This window comes from Mastacembelus armatus, chromosome 11, assembly GCF_900324485.2.
Source record: "Mastacembelus armatus chromosome 11, fMasArm1.2, whole genome shotgun sequence".
NCBI classification, from domain to species: Eukaryota; Metazoa; Chordata; class Actinopteri; order Synbranchiformes; family Mastacembelidae; genus Mastacembelus; species Mastacembelus armatus.
In genome coordinates, this window is record NC_046643.1 from 16024764 (window position 1) to 16047341 (window position 22578).

Consider the following 22578-nt stretch of genomic DNA (forward strand, 5'->3'; position numbering starts at 1 on the left):
TTTTAGCCTTGTAAAGATAGGCCAGAGGGGGAAAAAAAAACAAATATTGCAAAGTCTGCTGTGCCACTACAGTCCCCTGAGAGAAAAACTGATGATACAGGAGTAAGAGACACGAAGGTAGTGAGGCCTGATGGTTTATGTGTGTGTGGCCTGAATTCTCACCTCCAGTGTGGTCAGCACTATCTTTTCCACAGAGGAGAAGTAGGCCTCCCAGAGGAACTGGGTCTGCTGTCTGAGGGACAGGATCTTATCCTGGTGGATGGAGCGCACGGTGGTCGGAATCTGCAATGACAAAACAGTCAGTAAATATGAAAACCGGCTTTTGATGACTGACCTGGGACCTTTAATGTGGTGACAGGAAGATTAAAACTGGTCCCAATGACACACACAGGAAATTCACATCAACAGATAAAACACATCAAGCTGTGGGGGCCGTGTGAACTGTGGGCTAGAGCAGATATGGCAGGTTTCTGGAGTAGTAGCCACAGTTACTTTGTAATTTTGGTCAGGTCCAGGTCTCAAGTCTTGTTCAAGCAAATCCAGAGACAAGTCCATAAGGGCAAGTTAGTCATAAATTTTAATAAAGTGCACGTCAGTCATGAGTCGTCTTTGGAAGCTGACCATTAAATTGACATAACATTGAACATTTTTTTGAACAGTGTTATGGAAGCTCTTTAATTTACAGGGCACCATGTTATTTAAATATTGAGGGTGCATTTACATTATGCCTCTTGTGGTCTTGTCAGTGTATTCATTTTTAGTTGCAAACTGAGACTACAACAAAAAAAAAAATTCTAACTCATCAGTGGATGGAGTTTCTCAGTTATCACTCACACTCTACACACAGTGTATGACTGTCAAACCAAACCAAAGTCTGGTAACAGCTAAATTACCTTGATTACAAGTGAGCAGCTGCATCTGTGGAGGAAGGTTGAAAACTTTCTAAACTGAGTGTGAGGGACCTTTTTTTTGTGAAAATGTTTCAATCAAGCTGTGGATCAAGGTCAAGAAATAAACCTTTAAGTAAAACTTGAGATATTTTTCTGCTAATGAGTAACATGTTTTGCACAGCTTAGAAACAAGATATAACGTGTTAAACAGTGAGCTACAGAGGTGCTGGTAGGCAGACTGTGTTACCTTTGGACAGAGCTCGGCTGGCTGTTAGTCTGTTTGCAGTCTTTTTTAAGTTGCGTTACAGTAGCTGGCTGCTTGCATAGCTATATAATTAATGCACAGACATGAGAGTGGCATCAATCTTCTCATCCAATGCTCTGCAACAAAGCAATTAATGGCATTTCCCAAAATGTCAAACTTTTCCTTTAAGTCTTACTCAAGCCATGTCTTAAGTCCCAAGCCTACAAGTCCAGAATCAGACTTGTTTTGAAAACTCTACCAAACTCTTTAGGATTTGAAGGATCTTATTTTAAAAAGGTAGGACCCCAGAGGGTAAAGGTGGCCTTTACTGAGAGAAAAATATGATTTTATTCAAGGGAATGAAACAGGCCAGACAGCAGAAGGTATTTATACAAAATAAAGGCTAAAATAAAGTTGAAGAAGCTATTTTTACTGAAGAGCTGTGTTGGTCAGTACTAGTGTAAGTTTGTTTGTCATAGTAAAGAGGGAATAGTGGCAAATAAAAACATTTTAGTTCTCCTTGGTAAATACTGTATGAACATCCTAAGCTGACTGCACACATGTTGCATGAAGAAACTAATATACTGTAGGTACAGTATGTGCAGTATTTCCCAAATATTTTCCGGGTTTCAGTGCAGAGTAAATACTTCTAATGTTCAGTACACATATCCTACATTTGTTGGAAAACATGTACTAATGTACATCACATGTAACTACAGTGTGTTCTGTGCATCATATCCTCTTGCATAAACCCACAGATTCAGGATGGCCTGGGCACATTTGGTGCTGCACAGTGAGCTCAGATGGAGCCTCTCTGTTATAAAACTCAATGTCAAACAATATTATTACACACTTCATTTAAATTAAGATTTAATGGGCATATAATTACCCCCCCGAAGTTCAAGATATTCCATTTGCTCATTCTATTTGTCAAGTGTTTTTTTTCTCCAAACTTGTGGGGACGGGCTCACTACTTGAAGACTGTAACTGGATTTCAATCAATGATCAGCCTTTCTTTATTCTTCCATCCATTTATTCTAAAATTCATACTAAAATCCCAATATACTCACCATTTGTTTTGTTTAACAACGAAATAACAAATATCCCAATGTAAATTAACATACACAAAACAAGCACAAAACACATACATTGAAAATGTACTAGTGAATATGTACAAATAAGCTTTGCGGCATTTTAACACCATCTTAGTTTCCACAGATTAATATTTTAAGCTAACGTCACATTTTTAAACCTCTTTACTTATTAATGCATGTATCTCATTTCCTCCATATTTATATTAAAGAGATTTTATTTAAACTTGAATTATAATTTTTAAATAGGAAGTTTTAACTACTTTTGAATTATAAAATACAAGCTATGAAACATATTTAAACACATTTGAATTGAGCCTAAAGCGAACTGCAACAAGTAAACCAAGTAAATTGTGACAATAAAAGACGTAAAAAAACAAAAACAAAAGTAAAACCAATCCAGAGACTAAAGTCCCACACATTATAGTCCCAAATATAAACAAGTCCCGGATATAACCAACCGTGCAGCTGAGGCTAACCCAAACAAATGGTAGACACAAACCTGTCATTAAAACTCGGTGGAGCACAAGAACTCAGCGGCTGCCTCTTCAAGGACTGTAAGTGACTGTAAGTAATTACATCGGAGTTTAGTTTGAAAGACTAACTAGCGCTAAATAGCGCTATAGCGTCAGCTCCCGGTGCTCCATTTTAACAGCTCCGGGCGCGATCAATTGATTGCTCATGTAGTTCCGCTGCCAGACGAAACGGGTATTATTTACTATTTATTTGTCCTCTCATATAATAATATGAGACTTTGAGTGAAGGACTTAATATGCTGCATGAAATTTGTTTAGTTGACTACCACTCCACTAGAAAACAAAACCAGGATTTTGTGAAGAAAGAACATGTGTTGAAGGCATTAACATTCAGAAAAATGCTCCATTCAGCTGTGGGTCTGGTTGCTGTAGTCTTCAGGTGACACACAGGGCATTGGGTTTTGTGTGAGTGTGTCTTCAGACCATTACCTGCAGCAGGAGTCTCTCGTCGCCGATGACTGCGGCTGTGTTCCAGTTGATAATTTCAGAGAAAGGCAGCTCCCAGCCATTACTCAGCATCACAGGCACACATGCGGCCTATGACACACACACACACACACACAGACAGAGAGCTTGGATATGATCCTTTACAAACACAATCACATCGGCTAAATCATTACTACTTTGCTACATTACATATTGATCTTGACTAGCAAATCTGCAATATGCAGTTCTTTTCATGTAATATTACAATGCTTGGATTATATTAGACCTGATCAATCAATAGAATGTTCAATAGATCAATCTGTCTTTCACAGAACACTCTCAGCGGTGAAGTTCTCCACCTGACAGATTTTTTAAAAATCTCAACCTTCTTTGGTGCCACTTGAACATATCGTACACATTATCTATAGCCCAATGGGAACGTAAGCAGCAGAAGGTCTATCACTGCTGATTTTTATCAGCTGCACACAACACGCAAAAACAAGCAGTAGAAAGGGTCAAAGGGCTAAACTGCAGTTCTTTCCAACTTTTCTTTCTACAGATTTGTTCTCAGGGTTAGTTCTAATCATACAAGAAACACACACAACTGACAGAAAATTAAAACTATTACTGGAAATGGGGAAACTGCAATCTGTCCTATATTTTATTGGCCAGTAGAGGGCAGTGGAACAAGCTGTGAACACAACATTAAAATATTATCAAAATATAAGATGATTGTGAACATATTAGTAAACATTACACATCCAGAGGTACCAGAGCATCATTAGCATGCATTTGGAGTCCTGCTTCTTGGCCACCTGATGAATGCTAGTCCCATATTATTCTACCTTTAGCTTGTGAGTCAAATATCTGGTACTTTATTTGCTAAATGCTCCACTAGTTTACAGTTGGTTTTAGGAGCTTCACTGAAAACAGTTGCCTGCTGCTAATTTAAATTAAGTTGACGTGAGCAGTGGGAGTGAACTAAACACAAAAGTTCCAGGCTTAAAAATCAAAACAACTAGCTAGAAGATGCAAAATGCTCCATACAGGTGAGGTGAACAGTGCAGTGAGATGATCTCTATTGACAATAAGAAATTCAGTAATGATAAGATTTGGATAATAGAGATATAATAAATAGCAGCCATTGGATGAGGAGCAAAGACTCAAACATTATTAAGGAAAAATAAAAGCTGGGACAAAGCAGCAAACCTGCAGTCTGGATTTACACGAACCAAAAAGAACAGATTCACGTCCTCATAGATCTGTTTGTGATTCTGTCTGTGTTTGATTTCAAAAAAATAATTTATGAACCTGAAAATCAAAGCAAACAACCACATTCAGTCTACTTGTTTTGACTTAATTGTAAATGATTGCCATTCTTTTTTTATTGTACATCTAGACCTGTTAACACAGCAGTGTTGAAATGGTAACTTCTGGCACATGAGTTAATTACTCAGAGGAGGTGAGTGGGAGGAATGATAAAAGGAAGAGGAATTAAAAATGATCAAAAAGCAGACGAAAGTGGATGAATAGAGGTTCTGAATCTGAATGTGACCTTTAGCAAAGGAGTGGCAGAGGGATGGCGGGATGAGAGGAGAGCTAGAGAAAACAGCTGGTGTGTGTATTTGTGTGTGTATGGTGGGAGTTTGATGTAATGACGGCCCTGTCACTCCTGGGTCATAAAGGTGTCAGCTAAACCAGTACTGGCCCTCAGGCCCTGCTGCTGTCGCCTACACACACACACACACACACACACACACACACACACACACACACACGCACACACGCACGCACGCACGCACGCACGCACGCACGCACGCACACAAACACACACGCACACAAACACACACAATCCCATGCATACAGATATATACAGACACAACCCCAGGTATAGACACACACCCACTCACCCACCCACACACAGTCTGCATCTACTAGAAATTGCTTTCTCATGCAAAGACTAAAGCCTGTAAATACTGCCCCTTCATCTTACTCCAGACGGTTCGAGTCGATGGATGGTGCGAGTCAGACAAATGGAGAGGAAAGGAGATGGCATATTTCCCTCCTGAGTGAAGTGCGCTGTTATATGTGTGTGGCAGTAGATGGTAAGATAAGCGCACTTATGTGGGTGCACTCTGTGGATGGCAGTGTACGGTAAGGAGAGGTAAAGGACAGTGCAGTAATAATGCAGGAGAGTGCTGTGCAGTTCTAGAAATGGATGAACAGGGGAAAATGAGATATGAAGTGTGTAGATTTCAAGAGGTATGAGTGAAGTGAAGATAAATGCCAACACAGCATTAGAAAATGACTCTAGATGGGTAAGATTTACTTCCCAGGTTATTGTGGTCATATGGTGAGGCATTATGGCACATTGCCTGTCGCATATTTAAGCCCTAATCTGTTGAATCCCCACTTAACCTTGACAAATTATATATTGTGTGAAAGCAGAAAGGCTTATGAGCTTATCTTTGTAAGTCATTTTAAGATTCCTATATCATTTCCAACAACAATTGCTTATTATAGCTGGGGAGCACATAAAACAGATCAGTAAGTACAAGAAAAAAACAGAGGCTCTAAATACAGTTTAATATAACTTAGTCACACCAGGAAGCATCACATAAAAATAATAATCTTCATAAAATATTTGTTTCTGCAAGCTTGGTGACATCAACTCTCAGGCCTAACTAGTGAGCGACTGCTAACACTGGCCAACAACGGAACATAGTCGCAATAGTTATGAGAGTAAATTAGACTTAGAGATAACAGGGTTAAAAAAAAAGCAGTATAGGGTAACACAGCAAATAAGCTGCGCTAGTCTTTCAGCACCATCACGGATCATCAAGATGGTTTTGTAATGACCAGTGAAAACTAATGTCATTCAAAAAGGTTCTTGTTTTTTCCATCTATAGCAGGCCTATATATTTGTCAAAGTCATGGGGTAATAACTAAAAACATTAGAAATAAGGCAATGCTAGGTATTAGTATTGTTACTGTTATTACCTTTTATCATCTCACTGCCTGCAATTTTCACAGTCAGACAACAATTTAACAGTTATTCTGAAAAATTCACACCAGTGTTTACACTGTAAATAGTTCAGAAACAGAAAATCGTTCTGAGATGAGGTCTTGTTTGTTTATAATAATTACACCAGTAATCTTGTAATGATTTAGTGATTCTTTATGGCTAGAGGTAGCACTGTTGAAGCAAATGCTAAGTGATGGAGGTGCCTCTGCTTTATTCACAGTGATATGGCTGCTAGGCATGAATTTACGCCATAGGTAATGCTTTCTCATGATGGAGTGTGTGTTTGTGTGTGTGTGTTGCTTATCTACCTGCAGTGCCTCAAGGAAGCGAAAGGAGCCCAGTCGTCTGCCGCGGGGCACCAAACAGAAGGTGGAGTTGTGAAGCATCTCCTTGTAGTCATACCTGCAGGGACGCAACACAAGTGATGAGTTCATGACATAAACAAGAACATGATCTTTATAGCAACATGTTTAGTAATGTAAGGAATACATAACACAACACCACAACAATTTTGATAGAAAATTGGATAATCTAAACTGCTGCTAGTGTCATAGTTGCACTGCAAAACATGGCATGATGAGTAACACAAACTTACAATAACACTAAAAGACAAAACAGCAAAAGGGAAAATCATGATGAGCAGTTTTCTCAAGAATTTTGAGGTTTCAGGAAACCTTTATTTTGAAATCTCCACTCAGTCACAAGTTAAAGGACAACTCTGGTTTATTACAGCACAGTTGTAAGACACATATCCAATTTGTAATAAATCTCTCTCTTCATTTCGCTTCTTCTTTCATCTCCCTATTCCTACAAAACCCCATCCCTGCACCTCTCCCGCTTCCCTCTTTCCTTCCCTCCTCCTGCTATCTCAAAAACCACATGCTGCGTTGCTCACCCCCTCTTCTCTACGCGCAACTACCTCAATCCCTCTATCTCTTAAAGCAGGAGGCTGACATGTCTCCCTCCCTCTCATGCTCCTCTTTCTCCCCCTCCTGCCCCTTCATCCCTCTATCTCTCCAGTGAGGTGTATCTTATTGCTCTCCAAACAGGGTGATCAACCCTGCAAGGGGTAATGAGCTGAGAGTGACACCTGCTTCCACCACACAGCTGGGTCTGTGTGTATGTGACAGAAATAGTGTGTATCTATGCATCAGTCTGTGTATTCATTCTTGCCTGCAAGCTGTTTACTGTTTTGGGTTTGTTTTGTTTTTGCGTTTGTGCACAGCACACAATGTAACGATGGCATAAATGTGTGTGTATCTACTGTTTCATGTCATTTTAAGATGTTTTACTAAACGATACAGATACCCATTCACTTTCTCATTATTATTTCTTCTCACTCTTCCATTCTGTTTTGCTTTTACTGAATGCTGACACAGAAAAGTCTCCCTGTGTGGAGTTAATAATCACCCCCTAAAAGCCAACATGTCAGCCAACAGTGCATAACCAGGCATGACAGGAAGCCTGTGTTATTAAATCTTAACATTTTTTGCTTTTTTAAAAAACAATTTTCACTAATAAATACCCCCAAACACTATCAAATTATTTTTCTGTGTGTGTGTGTTCTGTCACCATGCACCCAAAAATTAGATTTCGTGCTGCAAGAAGTCACAGATCACAACATTATAACAATATCATGTAACAATGGGAGCTCAGTGTTTTACTAAAAGAGAAACAGGATAAGAAAGCATAAATGAGAAGCTAAAAAAAAAAAAAAATCACCTACAATGTCTGTGAAACCAATATGTATTTCTACTTTTCAACAATGTATTTACTTCTATGCCAATGTGAAAAATAAAAACACGGAAAATAATGAGCCCTAAGGGTTGTCCAGGTTGGGGGTTAAAAGACTGGTGAGGCAGAAAATCATTTCTCTTTTAACCATAGTCTATACAAGGTGAAGGTTACAGCACACACACACTCTGCTCCATTGATGATGCAATGGATGGACTGTAGCTCGTACAGAAGCGTGACAGCGACTGCTGATGCTGCCTTCTGTGTGTGCCTGTGAATATGGACTGAGTAGTCAGGGTGAAACTGGAAGCAAAGCACCATGCATGCGCGCGCATATACACACACACGCGCACGCACACGCACACACACACACACACACACGCACACGCACACACACACACACACACACACACACACACACACACACACACACACACACACACGATGGCAATGGCTGATGTTTGCTAGTGAGATGCTGTCTCGTCTCCTCTTTAGGCAAGTTCTAATGAAGTGTGAGGACATGACAGCCTGTGATAAAATCCCACCCTCATTCACACCTACATGCATAACATTCTGTGTAACGCATAACAGACTTATCATGCACACACACTCAGACGCACACAGACAGGCTCGCAGATACACATGAACAGCATGAACAAGCGACAGCTGCACGCCCTCACATTGACGTTCCGTCACCTGTCGATGGAGACGAAGAAGCGATCTTAGCCCATATTTCCACACCAGCTGTCTGCCTGGACTGTGTCTCCGTTTGCATGTGTGTGTGCGTAGCCCACAAAACAGACCAGCATCTGATGGCAGTGAATATCAATGTGTGCATTTAACATGTAACAGCCTGGTAACATGTTTTTATCTAATCACTGAACTTTCATATGTGTGTGTTCTGTCTCCTGAATGTTTAATACCATTAAAATGTTTGTTGTTTCTATATGACATTGGAAAATTTTCTTTCCTCTTGTCAGTTTTTAATGCTTCATAACTAGTGTGAAAACTTTTAACCAGTTTTCTCAAGTAAATCTTCGGTTTATCAGATATAAACTTTGGCTAGGGCGCGACTGTATCTCCTGAATAAGCACCAGTTTTAATGCTCCCATGTAATTCACTTCCTGTGCACTTCAACCTGATTATGACTGGGACTGAACCTTGTAGAGATTGTTCTCTCCTTTACAAGGAAGTGTTGGCGGATTAGAAGTTTGAATAGGGCCAGGAGGTCACAGGAGGCGGTCCCAACAAGGACGTCTCCTGCTGTGAAAACCTGCCTTCCCCCTGCCGTTCCTCACTCTTCTTACTTCCCTTCAACCTCCTGCTGGTTTGGACTTTACATGATATTCAGAGCCCACAGCCTTCGTTTACTATCTTTTATCATCTCTTCTACCTTTTCTTTGAGTCTGCTTCCTCATCTAACAGGAGCTCTCCTTCTGTTTTGTCCTTGTGACCTTGAGCTGGTGGAGAGAAAGCCACTATTGAGCTGCAAGCCTTCTGGCTGTGATTTTGTGTGTATTTATACAGTCACTTGTGTGTGACTTGCCATTGTACACACAACTGTGTGTATGTGTGAAACAGCTAGCACAGTGACAGTGGTGTGAGGAAAACAAAGACAGTGTGACAAAGGTGACGTGGTAGCCTACTGGAAGGACACAGAACAGTAGAAAACAAAGCCAGTGTGCAGAAAATAATAAAGCAGACAGGAAACGAGTTAATAAAGCAGAGGAGATGACCCCTGTATGAGCACCCTGTTGTTTTGTATGCATGCAACAGTGCGAGTGTGCGCTTGAGTGCACGTGTCTGCATGCCCAACAACTGTGAAGCAGTTAAGAAACACTTCTACACCAGCCCTAATGGCAACGTCCTACACCGTTGCCGTGGCAACCTGTCTTTAAGTGCCTTCATTTGCAGCAACTTAATTACATGGGATCGGTGCTACATCCACACCTTAAGGTGGTAATGGGGTGAGAGAAGAGAGGCATGGAAACTGTATTTTTTTAAATTTATTTGTAGCTCGTGTTACTGGTTGCTCAAAGAAACTTGTTGAATGAGATGCAGTCTAATCTCCATCAACCCACTACTCCCTTATGACTGGTGGTGGAAGAGGTACTCAGGTAGCCCACTTCACTTATTTTTGCTACACAAAAATGTTCTTTCAGACTAATTTCAAAAGAAGAATTACTTGCATTTCACAAAGAGACAAAGGCCGGCCTCTCATTTCTGACCAGTGGTCTTTGTTGCTAGCAGACTTTGTCAGCCTGTAGTTGGTTAGCTAAATACGTTACAAAAATCTGTCCCTGCAAAATGTAGTGAAATAAAGTATAAAAAAATAATGTAATGGAAAAACATAAGTATCTAATTTGTATTTAGCTCAGTACATAAGCGAAAGTGCTTTTTTATAGGAGTCCAAATTCCTAAAGATGTGCAGTTGGAGGACTGCCTGCTGATTTTTCTGTTGCCATGCAAGCATCCAGCAGATGCCTAGTCCCTGTCCGCCCCCTGAACCTGCAGCATCAAGGTGATGAAAACACCAAACCACAACCACCCTGGGTGTCTTCCAGGGAGCAGGGAGAAAGAGACCCAGTTTACTGCTTATTGAGACTGCTGTACATTACCCTGCTGGACCTCTCTCCTGTGCCACTCTCCTGCCAGTTTCTTTATCCTCTAAAGAGGGTTTGTCTATGAATGTCAATCCATGAGAGTGTGTGAAATAATGGGTGTTTGGAGGTCTGCTGATGACAAGAGCAAAATACAGAGAAATGTGTTTTGTAAGGTGTTGTTTTGTGTGTGTGTGTGTGTGTGTGTGTGTATGTTAATGGGTTTCAGAACAGAAAAACACCTAGCAACGACTTTAAGTCATCAAACTAATCATTTATGATAAATGAAATTCCTCTCACTGTGTCCTTCCACACTAAAGAGTGAAAGTAAACCTCAAGATGCTGTAGTAGAGCATCAATGAATAAAAAAGTGATTTATCATTATGGATGCCATGCCACAGATGTGCTCATTTGTCTAGTAAATAACTCCCAAGCAGACTAAGGACAGATTCCAGGAGTAATTAAACAGGAGCCTCATACTCCCCATAAACACATGTGTCTAAGTTGAAGCATATTGTTGTGTGTGCTCCCATGAGAGTATGGCAGATGTGCAGGCTGTGGGTAAGGGGGCATCTTTGGCTCCAAACTAACAGAGAGAGTGTGATGCTGAGGGTGTGCGTGTGTGGGGGGATGATGACAGTGTATGTGGACATGCATAAAGTGACAAATAAGAGCTTGGGAGTTAGTAACGTGTGACTGTGTGCGCCCCTAACCCACTCTACTTTCTTATTCCGCAGCTAAGCGGAAAAGTATGGCAGCATCTGCATGTGTGTGTCCAGATGTGTGTGTGTGTGTGTGTATCCATGTTGTCTCATCTCCCTCCTCCTCCTCTGTCATAACGCCTGCTGTACACTGCGACTAATTCATTAGCCTAATTAACACCCATTAGCCAGCTTACGCTAGTTCCAATTAGCATTCTAGCATGGAATGACCCAGAGGTCTGGACGAACAGACTTGATGTGGTCAGACCCCTGACGAACCTTGTGTCTATCTACACGTGGGGCCAATCTGATTACATCTACGAGTGTAAAGACTTTTCCTGAACCAGCCCAAAGACTGGCGTAGTCCAACATATAAAACACAGCTGAGTGCATGTGGCCCCATTTAAGAGCTGTAACTATGTGTCAGCAGAAAAGGCAGCACAGTGGTTACAAGCCCACTGAGACCAAATATAGAAAAGATGTCAGCACTCCTGGTGTCCACATATGATACAATATATATAACACAACTGTACAGCTGAATACTATCGCAGATAACATAGCTTCTAGTGATTTTGTTGGATGAAACACTACACATAAAAAGGTACGTTCCTCCCTCCAAGGGCTTTTAAATTTGTTTGGACAGAGACATTTAGGTCCTGTTTACACTAAGCACTAAAATACATCTTTGGTGGTTATGCACTGTAATTTTAAAACCTTTATGTGACTGAGAAAAGCAAGGGTGTACTACGCTGGCTAAGACAGCCTTAACAAAAACACTAAATACAGCACTAAATTAGGATGAATGAAAGTTTAACATTATCTGTAGGAATCCTGAGAGCAGTCTAAAAACATCAAGCAATAAGTGAATAAAGCATACACAACCAGACTGTAATATCCACCATAACATTATTAGCCAGATGAGATTGAATTACAAGTGGCCAGCTGTTAACACAGACGTGGCAACAAACAGAACAAACTGAGGATGTGTTCTGACGGTGCTGAACACATCTGAATTTTGGCCAGCATCATGATCTGCATAAGTTTGTGTTTATGTCAGTTTCATCACTAAACAACAATTGACGACTGTCAAAAACAAGAATACTGATCCATGTGAATGGAACTTGATTGATGACAGCCTGATGTTTTGACTCTGGCCTACACAAACAGAAGTGGTGCAGATGGTTATTTCCATAATTAGCTGGGAAGTAAAAGCCAATCTCAAGTGCTCACTAGAGAAACATCTGAGAGGTATCATGATACCAGGTGTGAATCTGGAAGTATGTCCTGACTGGATTTCAGCAGAGCGTGGAAATATCTGGGTTTATGATCTGAAGAAAAACTTAATGTGACAGATCTTTCTGTACTGTCAAGAATCATTTCTTGAAAGTCATTGCTGACTGATAGGTCCATGGTAATATCTGCTTTTTTTCTATCTCTCCCAATGTCACCCTGTGTGAATGCAGAGCCACTGTAGTTGAATCACAACCACAGAAACATCTAAAACTAAGAATCAAATCCCAGGCACACTGGGACAATGTTTGTACAACCTGGGGTAAGTCCACTTTATGCTGGTGAGTGTTCACACCTAATGTATAATAAATCTCTCCATGCTGATCGTAAACGAACCTTACCTCACGGGTTTTGCTTGGAAAGCCCCAGTAGCTCAGGATTACATTTCAAAAGTAAGCGAGTGTCAGGAATTCCTAAGCTGTCATACTAGTTTGCATACCTGTACTGCTACCATATTACTATTCAAATGAGAACTGAGCAGTAAGCATAGCTTCAGGTGGTGGGTGTGAACCACATAAGTCTAAATAAAAAAATGTCTACACAGATAGGACTCATATACATGCAGACTCACACTCAGTTTGCTCACACAAACTTCTGAATCAGTTCAAGTCAGCAGCCTGTTTTTTTCCCCTCCAGCTATAGTTGCTGCTACCCATTCCCCCCTCACATGTGTAAGCCTGAATATTTTACAAATACCCCGATAACAAGAAGTCTTCCTGCCGCGATATTAATTCAGTATGACGGCTTTATCCTCGCAATCTTTTCAATTTGTCCTCTCTGATTTTTTCCACTGCCAACAGATGGAGGCAATTTTTCAGTTACACTTAGTGTCTGTGCTGCAGTCAGAGTCCCCAACTGCACACACACACACTCAACTCTCCAGAGGATGGAAGTGAAGTTGATTTCAAAACTAGGTGACACCTATTCCACACACATATATGCCAATATTATAATAATGGGCAGCTAGACGACTACAACAGTGCGCACACGCGCACGCACACACACACACACACACACACACACACACACGCACACAAATCTCAAGCCAGTGATTGGCGCCTCACTGTGTGATCTTGCAGATGAAGAGTCCAGACTCTGTGGATGTTCTCCGGAGACCAGCTGTGCCTTGCTCTGCACTTCCAGATGGCCCTTAGGATGCCTCACTGTGCATGTTAGTTTGTGTGTGTGTGTGTGTGTGGAGATCCATATGTGTGAGACAATGTCAGATTTAGACATGTCAGCACACGCTCTGCGGCGGCCTCTTTTTAAACACTGACACATTTTGTCATCAGAGTCACTGAAACAAGGAGCGCAGAGGAGGCAGGAGTTACCTCTCACTCAGATGTCCTTTCATCTGACACACACACTTACAGACACACACACACACACACACACACACACACACACACACACACACACACACACACCAAGACAGACAGGAATGTTTCAATTCGTTCCATCTACATTATGGCGGCTGCAGGCTCTTTCATGACAAATCATTCTCCAACCTCTTCCAGGAGTCTAAATACAACGCTTTGTCATGCACACAAAACACAGACTCTCTCACATAGACACAAAGTAACACCTAAGCGCACACATATTCAGACACTTGCTCCTGCATCCATGTTAATATTCATGTACACAAACACTGGTTACACACATACACTAACCCCTTTAATTTTCAAAGCACCACAACCATTATCAGGGTCTCATCTGCCAGCAAAGACCAGTTAGACTCTCCTCCAATAGGTGAGCAGAAACTTAATCATGTCTAATTTCCTGTCTGCAACCACATTCTAATGTATTCCCTCTGAAGACTGCTCTAAAATCAAAATCTAAACCCTGTCCTTGAGCCACCTGGGTCCCTCACACAACGCTACCAATCAGAGGATGCTAAAATCCCACTCTTGACTGTGCCATAACTATCTCAGTAAATGGAAGGCTGGGGACACGGAGTCAGATGGAGTCATGTTCTGTCATCAGTCAAGATTGCCCCTTTGAAATGCCGGCTTAGCAGGAATTTGGAGAAGCAGGCTTCTTTTCAAATACAGCTGAGCACTGTGGGGCTTTGAGTTTTTGAAAGAAAGGCTTCAAAGTGGCTGGGGTCAAGACACTTTAGCTGTTCCAGGAGGAGATGATGTCAGCTCACTTTAAAAAGACACCATGACTTATTAAGTTTTCTTTAAATCCATTCTATGATGGACACCTGGACACTTACACAGTCCCCTGCTGAAAAGTCAAGATAAAAGTGGCCCTGCGATTAATGACAGTTACATTGTTGACATTTTTAGACAGTGAAATAAATTTAAAAAATAAGTTCACCACTAAGATGCATTTGAACGCTTTGAAGCAACAATTCTTTCCATCATAAAAACACTTGCAGATTATTTTCTGGATTGTTGGTTTCTAAAGCCCAAAGTAGAAGGTGGTGTCTTTGGAAAGCTTGTTTGGTCCAACCTATAACTTAAGATAATGAGTTTACATCAAACCTTCACAAATGAGACGAGAGAGTGGTTACTTTACTCCACAGCTGGGTATCAAGGTATCTTTGTACCTCACAGACGATACCATTAATTAAATAACAACATCTTTCAAAACACAGCTCACCCCACCGACAGGTATAATGAACTAGGTGTTTGCTAGGAACAACAGTCATGTGACAGCCCGACAGGGTTGCTCACGACAGAAAATAAACACCCCATTTTCCTGAACCCTCCTAGGGAACAAATGTTGTTTATACACATGTTCTCGTAATCAACTCACAAATATTTGCATGTAATACAGATTTTCCGTTGTCCTTTATAGACATATACAGCATTCAAAAATGATCCTCTGTTTCTTTTGCGCTCTAGTACACACACTCTCTTCTCACACATACACACACATTCAGAAAAGCACATAAATAATCATTTGAGAGTGAATTTGACATCAGCATCAAACCCAGTAAGTCAGCCCTGCATGACACTGGGGAGCAGCGTGATGTTAGTCAGACAGTCAGCGCTCCTATCGTGTGTGCATGTGTGTGTGGGTATGTATGTACACGGGTGGGGGGAGAGGGGGCTACAGCTGTCAATCACAAGCAGAGCGGCACGCAAAGTGATACGCTACCTAGTGGGTTCATCAGTACCATGTGTCACTCACATCCTGAGATCACACTGATTGTTTGTCGGTACCCATCTGAGTGCTTGTGTGTATGTTTGTAATGCATGTGTGTGAGAAAACGACAGTGAAGGGGGCATACTTGGCCCTGAAAAACATATCATGGCGAGCAGGATAAAAAGGACAAGAAAAATAATGAGAGTAATAAGAGCGTGAAAGAGAACGAAATGCCCACAATGATGCAATTATGATTCAATTTAGATTCCTGCATCAATTATGCAAACATATTCAAGAAACATGTCAAATATTGATAGGCTCGTCAACTTCTCAAACTGTATTCATTAAGGAGCCAAAACTTAACCTGGACTCTCTCATTAATCATGGATAAATGTCAGCTGGAGGTCTACATTCAAATTCAGCCAACATTTCCATATCTCCATTCTGACAAAGGCTGGGGTATGTATCTGTGCATCATATTTGTATGTGTGTCTCCTTATTTGTCTGTTTATCTATGTGTGTGATGCTGTGTAGATGTTGTCGGTGTTGACCCCTGACCTGGCACGTTTGAGGTAGGTAGAGCTGCTGTGCTGCACTTTAATATTGTGCTGTGTCTTTATTGACAAGGAAAATATGCTGGGAAGCAGTAGCTGCATTCTGTGATTGGCTGAGTCTGTATACATAAATTCTAATATTACACCTAGGGCTGGGTATTATTTTTTAATACTGATGCCAAATTTTTTCAACACTGGTGCAGAAAAATATTGGATGTTCTGTGCTAGAACCTCACATTCAAGAAAATGCACATTTTTCTATAAAATCCTTTTTCATCTTTTCAAAAAAAGTTACACCTATCGTAAGTTACATGCTGAATTTTCTTTAAATTGCTGAATACTGAGAATCTGACTAAGCAGTCTCTTAAAAGGAGATGTCCTTCTGTGTTCAGGTCATCTAGAAAAGCCTCTCAACACGTAATAGTTTTCAATATTCAGTGCTGCAGACACCTTTTGGTTAGTGTTGAGGTCTACACCGTAATTGTGCCCAAAGTTTCGAGCCAGGTTAGCAGCAAAACTGAATAGCAATGTTACAACTACTGCTGAGGTGCTAGTATTCTTGTTTCAGTTTGTCCCAACTGCAGAATCTCACATCCAGGAGACCTTTTTATATTTACATATGCCAAACATAACACAAAGCACCTGTAAAAGAATTTGAACAAAAAAAAAAAAAAAACAATGTTAAATTAGCTAGATTATGATTTAAACATGCAGTATAGGACAATGGCTTCAGTGCAGACTCATTCATGTGATGGTTCAATGCTCAGCCACAATTAAAGGCTAAACAATATTTCTAATTTAATTTAGTTATATTTTTTTATAATGAATTTAAATATAAGTTAAAAAAGTAAAAACAAATATTCGTGTTTAAAATCAATACAATGTTTAGCAGTATCAGTACAAATATACTAATATAACAACGGCTTGTGCTTTGTGTGTGTGTATTCTGTTGCGTCCATGCTGTCTGTCTACATTCCTTTGTATCTCTGTTGAAAGACCACAGTAAAAGGCCCCTTCGGCTACAACCACTGCACTAATCATATGACCACTTCTGAACGGTCTACCTGGTCTCATATGACTGAACTTAGGCTCCAAAGCTGGGTGGGGTCATGACGCAAAGGTCAAAGGCCATGTTGTCCTCAGCCTGACGAACAAAAAGGACGACAAAGCCTTTCACTGAGAGTCTTGGTGGTTTTAAATTTAGGCTGACTGGGGGAGTTCTGTTGTCTGTGTGTGTTTGTAAAAGCTGTTTATGGAGAACAGGGGGTATACCAGTGCAATTGTGCGTGCAGTAAGGTGCATATACTTTCACTTTATGATATACAAAGTGGTGAGATTTTCATGTCAGACCACATATGTGCTAACCTACTGCCCCTATTGCAGTCCTCCCCCAGAGCGCTGCACTTGGCTGGTTGTGTGTCTGCGTGTGTATGTGTATACAGGGAACAGCTGTTCTCCAGCGCTACATGGGGAGGTCAGGGGTAGACACGGACGGGGTACAGCTGTGGCCCCGGGGCTTGTGGGAACTGTGGCTTGAACAATGTGGGAGAGGAGAGGAGAGTACATGAAGACAGTCAACGGGACAAATTAAATTTACAAGCTGGGAGAGCCAAATGAAGCAGCAAAGAAAAAATGAGCAAAATAGACAACGAGAGCGAGCTGAAAGGAAAAGACCCAATAAAAGGAGACAACCTTCTGTGCTCAACTCATCCAGAGCAGCAAAAGCCAGACCAGCAGGCGATAGGGACAACAGCTTATTTTGGCCACAAGGTCGTTGCACAGAGACACGGAATGAGAAACACGTACACTGAGGGCTCTTTTCCAACAAACTGATCCAGAGTCATCACCCACCACCACTTAGCATTCTGAGTAAAGCCCTTATGTTTGAGAAAATTAATCACAGTTATAAGATCATAAACAACTTCACTTTCCTAGAGGGCCTGCTGGCCAAGATTGCAGAGCAACTTGTATAAAGACCTACTGTTGGAGATAATGCTTATTTCAGGACAGCACATAATGTGATAAGTCTGAGAAATCACTTTATAGTTTTGCACAGGCAATCATGAGCTGCAGTTGAGAGCAGAGGCCCTGCTCCAGCAGAGAGAAACTAGTAGCAGAAAAAAGGGGGGCTGACAGTGAAAACTAATAAGCCTTGTGCAACAGGAGAGAAATGGGCTCATCTCTCCAAGGCACCAAGAAAAACTATTGGAGCTGTTGTACACCATTTCCAAGAACAAAAAAAAAGCCTCATCTATGCTAAAATCCAACTAAATCCCTTTTGCCTGACAGATTCGGCAAAAGAATAATATCTGCAGCAAGAATAATATTTGCATCATACATTATAGAAACATATGAGGGAATAGAGCAAGAGATGAAAGTAGGCCAAAAGCCAATTTATAGCGTTTGTGGAATCCTTTAAAAAAAGAAACAGTTGTTCAAGGTGCCATTTAAAATAAAACCCTCTCATCCACTCACTTGCAAGCCTCAATTAAACAATGTCGATTGCCATCTGTGGCAGTTGAACCACAAATCATTAAAAGTCTTTAAAGATTAAAAGCTGGTGTAGGTGTAAAAAATAAATGAGGAAATTAAGAAAACAGAAGAAAGAAAAGTTCACAGCGATGAATTTTAGAGGTGACCTTCATCGCAAGTGGTTTCAATTTGAGCTGCGGATGCTGCACAGAAATGCACATAAGGCTTCAGTTTGTGTGTGTCGCTCTCTTTAATATGTGTATGACATGTTGTAAGTGTGTGTGAGCATTTGGGGTTGGTATGGAGGTGTGTGTGCTGGGGTGAGGTTAGCTTTAATAAATTGTATCTTAGCAACACACTCTGACGAACCAGAGAAATTTTCTGTAACTGATAATGCAACAACCACAAATGCTCAGTATACAAGTTTTCTATATATGTGCCAAAAGCTCGATAAGGAAGGAAGATCACACAAACCAAAAGAGGATGTAGGCAGGTAATTTTTAGACCTAAATGTCACTTCTCTGCCGAGAGAGGTTTTTCTCACATGCTTCAAGGGAGCTACAGAGAAGGATGAACATGAGTTGACTGCGGTCCTTGTGCTCTCTCATATTTCTATGCAGTGTCAAAGCCATGACATGTCTGTTGTCAGGGCAGCTCTACACCAGCGTTTACTGTAGCGTAGTGTCAATAAGTTAAACAGAGCAAGTCATTTTATTTTTGTATATGCAACCTGGAATCAGAAGCTGTCAGGTTATTTGTGTAAGCAGTGATCCTATGTAAAACTCTCATCAGAAACTGATTAAAAGACCTACATTTCAACCGCGTTGAAATAAGCAAATACAATGACAAATGACAAAATACCCATCTGCACCACCATGCATTATTCTAACAGCTTCAGTACATGAAGAAAAAAAAAAAAACCCAGCAAAACGCATTCACACATGCCTGAGAAAGAGTGACCTAGTGATTACTTTCATTCTCTGCCACTTAGCATTTGTAACATGCACTTATGGCTGTATCACTTTAATGGACCACTACAGGGCTAAAACTAAAGATTATTTTAGTCATCAAATCGAGTCCTCCAGGTTACTGAGCTATAAAAATGACAGTATTTTCCTTCAAAGGCTGGTATATAGTGCATTTGACATCACTAAGACCATGTCTCATGTCTTTAGGTCTAACATTCATTATTATATATTGAAAGTGCAGTATGAGGACCTGCCAGTGCTGCCTATTGTTGTGTTATTCAGTTTCTGTTGCTCAAAATGCAAAGACTGAATGGCTCTGCTGTTTATTTTTATGATTAGTTATTTCACCATTTTCCTATAGGTATTAATTGTTTGGTCTGTAAAATCTCAGAAAACAGTGAAAAATGCCAAAGGTGACATCTTCAATTTACTAGTTTCATCTAAATCTATAGATATTCATCTAAAAACAAACAAAAAAAACAAACTTTCTCATTTAAGAAGCTGGAGCTTTGGCATATTTGCTAAATGACTTAAATGAATCTTTTATCAAAACAGTTCCAATTTAAATTTAAGTGTGCTGTCATAAATGTTACTGAGAGGTAATACGGGCGAAGAAAATCACACCCGATAACTTTAAGACATTCGATTACTATCAGTCACCCGGCTTGTGATGTCAGTCTTTGTGTTTTGTAAAACTCAACGACTTTTCTAATGTGGGGAAAGTTCATGTCCTTTGAACAAAAGCAGTATTCTTATCAAACACTCTCTTTTCTAATATAATACAAAAGGAGCAAGAATGAACATGAACACTTCTTGGTGAACATCACTGGCTCAATTGAAATATAATCAAACATGCTGGGGTAGAGCAAAGGTATGGGACATCCTCTGAATGCTCTCTTCCTATGAGCGTTTTCTACATCTCTGTCTGTCTCATGCCTGTCTCTGTATCCATCTTTCTCATTGTGATTCTTTCCTTCTGTGGCTGCCTTTATATGTCTGTCTGTCTCTAAGGGCTGTGGCAAGGACAACAGAGATGAATGATGACAAAAAATGAGACGAGACACTTTTTAACAACAATGAATAGGAACACTGTGTCCAAAAACTCCTTCAAGATCTCAAAAAGATGAAAAGGAAAAAAAAAAAAACCCCATTGTCATTCCTGCCTCCTATCTCAGTTTACATGTCTCATTGTGGGTGGTGCAGAGACATTTTAAAGCACGGATTGAATGAAATTCTGGACCAATCATATCTGGATAAAATCTGGGTACCAGAGGAACGTTAATGTAAAATGTAAAGGGGGCCTCTTTCTTTCCTTCTTTCCTTTATTCTCTTTTCCAGTGAGAATCGCCACTCTCAGCTGCACTCTCGCATTTCTGCGGTGCAGCAGAGCAGAGAGCCAGCCTTCTCTTCTTGTACCTGCAACAGAGGGATATTGTTGCCACAGAACCACGACTTCAGTTACTGAGCATTCTTGCCTCTTCATTTCAAAGACACAAATGTTAAAAGGTAAGTTGAGGCTGGAGAGGACAAATAACAAAATAACAAAGTCCTGGAAGGAGCAGGATGGGCGAATAAGGGCAAATATTAGTGGGACTTTCTCAACACACATGTTTAGCAGATAATCAAAGAGCAGCGTGGAACACAAGGACACTTTTTTCACACACGAAGCTGTAACACCTTATTTTCCTGTCAACCCCACAGACTTAGAGTCCTCCTGTTTCTAAATTTTAACCACAATCTTATGCTGGGGCCAAAGCGAGTGCTGGAAAATAATCTTGATTTTGATCTGACTCCAGTCTGAGCATGTAATGTCATAACAACTACTTGCCTCACAGTAACTCTTCCTTTAAACAAAGTTGTTGACCTTAAATTAAATTATATACATGTGTCCGGTCCTAATGAAGTCTGAGTAGCACCCAGTGCGTGCACATACACACAATATTCCTTTTCCCTTGCACACACACATAAAAAACATTTTTAGAAGCTGGGATGCCATTTAACCCCACAGTAATAGATTTACCTCTGACTGAGAGTCCAATTACCAGAGCTATAAATGCTAATGGCAGTGCTAATCATAACAATAGCATCATGGTTTAAAACTGCTTTCTGAGACATGGTGCTTGGTTTAACCAGGCAACATAGCTGGACAGTTAAACATAACACAAACTGTGCAGCACCAGATCAAAACCTCTGCCTGGCTACATATACTGTAATTGTTTTCCCCAAAACAGACAATCATTTTTTTCTTTACTTTTATTTCCCCCCTTTCTCTCCCTTTCCTCCTTCAAAGTTTACCGGGAACAGCAAAACCAAATATACACTTGACAATGTATTCACTCTCCTTTTTGCTCTGTTTTGGTCTTCAACACTTTCTGACAAATGCCTGGATCTTTAGCTGTCTGGATCTATGGTTGTTCCACTTTTCTCACAGGCCAGTTTTTTTTTTTATTGAAAAAAAATTATGCAAATGAGAGCGAACAGTTACATTAAAGCTGATAAAACCGAAACAATGAGCTGAAAGACACTGCAACCCTCTGTAGATCCTAGCAGAACTACACAGTGGGATGATAATAAAAAGTCCAATTTATATCGTCACCTTACACCTTTGTAGTAGGGACTCACTATTTTCTGATATTTTATAAATCAACAGAAGAATCTGTTGATTTGGAAAATTACTGGCAGAGGAATTATTGATGCAACCAGTACATGTGCATGTATACAACCTGTATACAGGTTGAAACGAGCTCAAACCTTACAAAGATCGTAGTCTACTGGCCTTATTTTCTGTGTCCTGAATAAAATGCTGTATGCTGAGCTTATTAACATAGCCTTTTATAATACCCTAGTTTTGGCTTTTTGGAAGAAAAAATGTGGTTCATTGGACTGTAAAAAAACCAGCAGTGCATATTCAAGGAAGTATCAGTGTGGTCATCTATCCACCCCGGATATCT

The 22578-nt window shown here is 40.5% G+C and overlaps 1 protein-coding gene across 1 annotated transcript in view; it reads right to left on the reverse strand.

Moving 5' to 3' along the window:
- The window catches only part of ext1b (exostosin glycosyltransferase 1b), a 98973-nt gene that overhangs the window by 23060 nt on the left and 53335 nt on the right, over positions 1 to 22578 (reverse strand). Inside the window, exons 2-4 of the mRNA XM_026299523.2 lie at positions 6521 to 6614; positions 3191 to 3298; positions 163 to 282 (exon numbers count right to left, since the gene is read on the reverse strand). Of these exons, the coding sequence (XP_026155308.1) occupies positions 163 to 282; positions 3191 to 3298; positions 6521 to 6614 (322 nt within the window). The remainder of the gene's footprint in view (positions 1 to 162; positions 283 to 3190; positions 3299 to 6520; positions 6615 to 22578) is intronic.